This window comes from Bactrocera dorsalis, chromosome 5 (assembly GCF_023373825.1).
Source record: "Bactrocera dorsalis isolate Fly_Bdor chromosome 5, ASM2337382v1, whole genome shotgun sequence".
Classification (NCBI taxonomy): Eukaryota; Metazoa; Arthropoda; class Insecta; order Diptera; family Tephritidae; genus Bactrocera; species Bactrocera dorsalis.
Window position 1 is genome coordinate 43,891,025 of NC_064307.1, and position 5,979 is coordinate 43,897,003.

The 5,979-nt window shown below is 42.4% G+C and overlaps 1 protein-coding gene across 1 annotated transcript; it reads left to right on the forward strand.

Moving 5' to 3' along the window:
- Positions 1 to 2,249: 2,249 nt before the first annotated feature.
- On the forward strand, positions 2,250 to 3,077 carry LOC125778731 (uncharacterized). The gene has a single exon (XM_049457866.1). The coding sequence runs from the start codon at positions 2,250 to 2,252 to the stop codon at positions 3,075 to 3,077; it is 828 nt and encodes a 275-aa protein (XP_049313823.1).
- Positions 3,078 to 5,979: the final 2,902 nt, after the last annotated feature.

Genomic DNA, 5,979 nt, shown 5'->3' on the forward strand with positions numbered 1-5,979 from the left:
GCCAACCCGACTACATAGATATTACTTTTTAAGGATGAAAAGTTCTTCGTTGCCTTATATAGAATTTAGAACGAAGAACGGAAAATTTTTAAAAATACTTATAGATACAGGATCAAGCAAAAATTACATACAACCACAACTTGTAGCAAAACCAATTCCTAATGAAGAAGCTTTTTTTGCAAATTCCATAGCAGGAAAGATTCAAATTACCCATCATACAATAATTAATCTAGCTCAAATAGATAACTCGAATTTGAAATTTTGTATCCTACCAGGACTGAAATCTTTTGATGGTATTATCGGAAACGATAGCCTCAAACACCTCAATGCAACTATAAACATTCGCGATGACATAATTAAATTCGGTAACGGTAAAGAAATAAGAATAAAACAGAAGCTTTCTTCTACAGTAAACAGTATTGACGTAAGGACAGAACATATGACACCTTCTCAGAAATTCCTCATTCAAAAACTTGCAAACAAATATTCTCATTTATTTTCCGATCCAAATGAAAAACTAACCTACACTACTACCGTAGTAGGCGAAATCAGGACTTCTTCAGATACTCCCGTTTACACCAGATATTATCCATACCCTATTGGCATGAGAGAATTCGTCACCAAGGAAATCCAAACCTTACTCAAAGATGGCATAATAAGACCATCACGTTCTCCATACAACTCGCTAGTTTGGGTTGTTCCAAAAAAATTAGACGCCTCCGGCGAAAAGAAATTTAGACTCGTAATTGATTACAGAAAATTAAATAATGTTACCATTTCCGAAAAATACCCCATACCCGAAATAAATGAAATTATTGCGAAATTAGGAAATAATAAATATTTTTCTGTATTGGATTTAAAAAGTGGATTCCACCAAATTCCTTTAAAAGAATCCGACATTGAAAAAACAGCCTTTTCTGTCAATAATGGCATTACATTAATGGTTTACACGACTCCCATTTGGGCTGAAAAACGCTCCTTCTATATTTCACAGAGCCTTAGATGATATTCTAAAAAAACTATATAGGTAAAATCTGCTGTCTACATTGATGACATAATAGTTTTCGGCGAAGATGAAGAAAGCCATCTCCAAAATATTGAACAAATATTTCGCACTCTCAAAGAAGCAAATATGAAAGTTCAACTGGACAAGCGCGAATTCTTCTGAAATAAAGTCGAGTTCCTAGGCTTTATTATTTCACCAAGTGGTGTAAAAACCAATCCTTCAAAAGTTGAAGCTATACAAAATTTCCCATGTCCGAAAACTTTGAAAGACTTAAGATCTTTCCTTGGCCTTTCCGGCTACTACCGCCGCTTCATAAGGGATTATGCTAAATTAGCAAAGCCCCTTACTTCGCTCTTAAGAGGGGAGGATGGACGCATTTCAAAAAATGCATCCTGTAAAAAGCAGATAACTCTCAATAGAGCAGCACTAGAAGCCCTCAATAAAATAATATCCTCACTCGTTTCAAAGGAAGTAGTTCTAGCATATCCTGACTTTAATAAAGATTTTCACCTCACCACTGATGCATCTAATTATGCTCTCGGAGCAGTCTTAGAACAATCAGGCAAACCCATAGCATTCATATCCCGTTCACTAAGTAAAGCCGAAGAAAATTACGCCGCAAATGAAAAAGAAATGCTGGCAATAATATGGGCACTTAATAGTTTCAGAAGCTATTTGTATGGTTCACCCAAAGTAATCATTTTCACAGACCACCAACCTCTAACCTATGCATTAAGTAATAAAAATTATAACGGAAAAATGAAAAGATGGAAATGTATCCTCGAAGAGTACAATTACGAAATGAAATACAAACCAGGAAAGACAAACGTTGTAGCTGACGCACTATCGAGACCTCTTTGACCTGGACCGTTACGAACATTTCCTAACAGAAACTTATGACGAAATAACAACTAAAATTCCTAAAGATAATTTCCTTTATCCTATCCTCAAACATGAAACCACCCAAACCTTTGAAATCCTTAACACCTGTGGCAACCCCAAAGTTATGTGGCAACCCCAAATGCAACGCTGGAAATATTATAGACATGGCAACCCATGGATAAGATGTCTGCTTGACGACCCGCCATCTTTCCTTCTTCTCGGCGCATCATCACAACTGTCAACACGTATCTCCATTTTCATCTTCAATTCTTTTGTCAACTTTGTAATCAGTTTTTGTATATAAATAAATCCAACATTATTGTGGACATCCCACATATTGGTGACCCCGACGTGATCGAAAATGACAGAAGAGGAAGCGGTAAGCCAGGTAGCACAGAATTTACAGCATCGGGACCAAGGGGCAGAGGACACCCAAAATCGCAACGTGGAAGTGGCCAAAGTTTCCATCAGAATCCCACCATTCTGGCACGCAAAGCCAGAACTGTGGATGGCGCAGGTCGAGTCGCAATTCATCGCGGCGGGCATAACGAGCGACAAAACAAAGTACCACACCGTCGTGGCCGCGATCGAAAGCAACGTGCTAGCCCAAATTAGCGACATAATCCTTAATCCACCGAACAGCGAATTGTACACAACGTTGAAAAATCGTATAATAACACAATTCGCGGACTCGGAGCAGAAACGGGTAAAGAAGCTACTGCAGGAACAAGAGCTCGGTGATATGCGTCCATCACAGCTCTTGCGCGAAATGCGAAGTCTAGCCGGCAGCGAGATCAACGATAACATACTAAAGTCCATTTGGATGAGTCGGTTACCTTCCAACATGCGATTAATTATTTCTATCAGCAACGAACCCCTCGACAAAGTTGCCCTGCTCGCGGACAAGATATGTGAGGTTAGCGACACCCCTCACGTACACGTGGTCGAAACTCCAGACACAGCAGCACGCAGTCAATCCAGCATCGAGCAGCAGCTAGCCGAAATTACAAAGGAGATAGCCTCAATAAAAGCGAACATAAATCGTCGGCATAGAAGTCGCAGCAGAAACCGTCCTCCGTCACGTTCCGACATGCAAAACAACAACTCGAATGGTTTATGTTGGTACCACCACAAATTTGGTAACGATGCCAAAAAATGTCGAAACCCTTGCGTAAAAAAGTTAAACTAATTAGTCTGTCGTCAATGGCGGTCGACGACAGGCTCAACAATAAAAACCGCCGCCTAATCGTTCGAGACAAAAAATCCGCAATAAACTTTCTCATCGACACGGGAGCTGAAGTCAGCGTAATTCCACCGACGCAACAACAACGTAGATGCCCGAACAAAAACAGTTACCTCTACGCAGCAAACAAGTCCACCATAAAAACTTACGGCGAAAAAACTATGTTCCTCAATCTGGGTCTACGCCGCCAATATTCCTGGAATTTTATCATTGCCGACGTGTCACAAGCCATCATCGGAGCTGATTTTCTATCGCACTTCAACTTAGCAGTCAACCTACGACAACGCAAACTCATCGACGACGTCACAAACGCCAGCAGACTGTGCTTAATATCAAAAAATAAAAAGGTAGTTTCCAATTTATCTTACACTAACGTTTATCAGCCGTTTCAAGATCTACTGAGAGAATTCGAAGACATCACGATGGAAAACTTGGCAATCAAAAAACCACAACACTTCGTCACGCATCATATCGTCACCAAAGGACCACCAGTCTTCTCCAAACCGAGACGTTTATCTCCCGAGAAGTTACAAGCCGCAAAAGCCGAGATACAACTCTTGCTGAACGCAGGCATCTGTCGTCCATCGCGCAGCCCATGGGCAAGTCCGCTGCACATGACAAAGAAGAAAAACGGCGAGTGGAGGCCTTGTGGGGATTTCAGGCGATTAAACGTCGTCACCGAGCCTGACAGGTACCCCCTGCCACACCTGCACGATTTCACTCATTCCCTGCACGGTTGCAAAATTTTTTCCACACTTGATCTGCGTCGGGCCTACCATCAGATTCCCATGGAGCCGAACGACATACCTAAGACTGCAATTACAACGCCATTCGGCATGTTTGAATTCCCGTTTATGTGCTTTGGTTTAAGGAATGCCAGTCAAACGTTCCAAAGATTCATGGACCATATCTTCCGTGAACACGACTTCGCCTGGCCATACCTCGATGATATTTTGATATCATCGAAGGATATGAATCAACATCGTCATCATCTACAGCTGGTATTTAAAAAGCTACGCGAGTACGGCCTTATTATCAACCGTTCGAAATGCATACTGGGTCAGCCGCAAGTTAAATTCTTAGGGTTCAAAATAAACAGCAGTGGAATTTCACCCCCAGAAGAACGAGTACGGGCAATTCAAAATTTCAACTTACCTTCGAGAGCATGTGATTTGCGACGCTTTCTCGGTATGGTAAACTTTTTTCGCAGATTCTTGCCTTGCGCCGCAGAAAGGCAAATGACATTATTCAACCTAATAAAAGGGAACAAGAAAAACGACACATCGCCAGTTGATTGGACAGTTGAAGCAAAGGAGGCATTTCAACAATGCAAAAACGACTTATGCAAAGCAACTTTACTCGCTTACCCTAAACCCAGGGCGCAACTCAGTTTGACGGTGGATGCATCTGGAACTGCGGTAGGAGCTGTACTACAACAACACGACAACGACCAGTGGCAACCTCTAGGTTTTTATTCCGAACGCCTTACCGAAACACAAACAAGATACAGCACTTACGATCGTGAACTATTAGCGGCATACAAAGCAGTCAAATATTTTCAACATATGCTAGAAGGAAGAGAATTTTTCATCCTCACCGACCACAAGCCATTGCAGTATGTGTTCCAACAAAAGCTTGAAAAGGCGTCTCCGCGTCAAATGCGTCATTCGGAATTTATCGCACAATTTACAACAGACATTCGGTACATCCCCGGAAGAGAAAACGTAGTAGCTGATGCAATGTCACGTATTGACGCCATACACACTCCAAGCACCATCGACTTCGCCAAACTTGCAGAGAGTCAAATGTCCGACTCAGAGCTCAAAAACTTACAAGACTCGAATACCAGCCTACTAATCAAACCTTTCACGATTCCAGGCACCGCTGTAGACATCTTTTGTGACGTGAGCACCAGCCAAGTCCGACCGTATTTAACTCCTTCGTTTCGCAGAACAGCTTTCGACTCCATACATAACATGGCACACACCGGCGCCGCTAAAACAACTAAATTGATCGCAGAAAAATTTGTGTGGCCGAGTCTCCGAAAAGATTGCCGCTTATGGTCCAGGCAGTGCATCCCGTGTCAAAGAGCTAAAGTACAGCGCCACAACAGAGCACCGTTGTCGACATTCACGTTACCAGAGCAACGATTTGACCACATAAATATGGATATCGTCGGGCCATTACCACCTTGCAAGGGTTATCGATACTGTTTGACAATAGTCGATCGTTATTCCCGATGGTTAGAGGCACTCCCGCTCGAAGACATGACGACAGAGACCATTGCTTTCAATTTCTATACGCACTGGATCGCTAGATTTGGAGTACCGAGTAGAGTAACAACGGATCAAGGTAGACAATTTGAATCTACACTATTCCGAGAACTCTCCAGACTTTTAGGCATCAAGCACTTACGTACCACTGCGTATCACCCCGCATCAAACGGGATTATCGAGCGATGGCACCGATCATTAAAAACAGCGATAAAATGCTACATGACAGACAACTGGGTCGAAGTTCTCCCACTCATCCTTCTAGGTTTTCGTTCCTCATGGAGAGATGACTTAAAAGCAACACCGGCAGAGATGGTTTATGGAAATACACTTCGATTACCAGGCCAGTTCTTTGCCAAAAAACATACGCAGAATGCCAACGAAGGTGAATTCGTCGAAAACTTACGCATACGCATGCAGTCATTAAAGCCGTCACCAACTACAAACAACTCAGCGCACGTACCATTCGTAGAAAAGAACTTACACTCAACACCATCAGTCTTCGTGCGCAACGACTCAATTCGTCCACCTCTTCAACCACCATACGAGGGACCATTTCCTGTAGTCGAACGCGG

Excerpts from the sequence above, each read along its gene's own strand:
- LOC125778731 (XM_049457866.1), top strand. The coding sequence starts at position 2,250 with ATGACAGAAGAGGAAGCGGTAAGCCAGGTAGCACAGAATTTACAGCAT.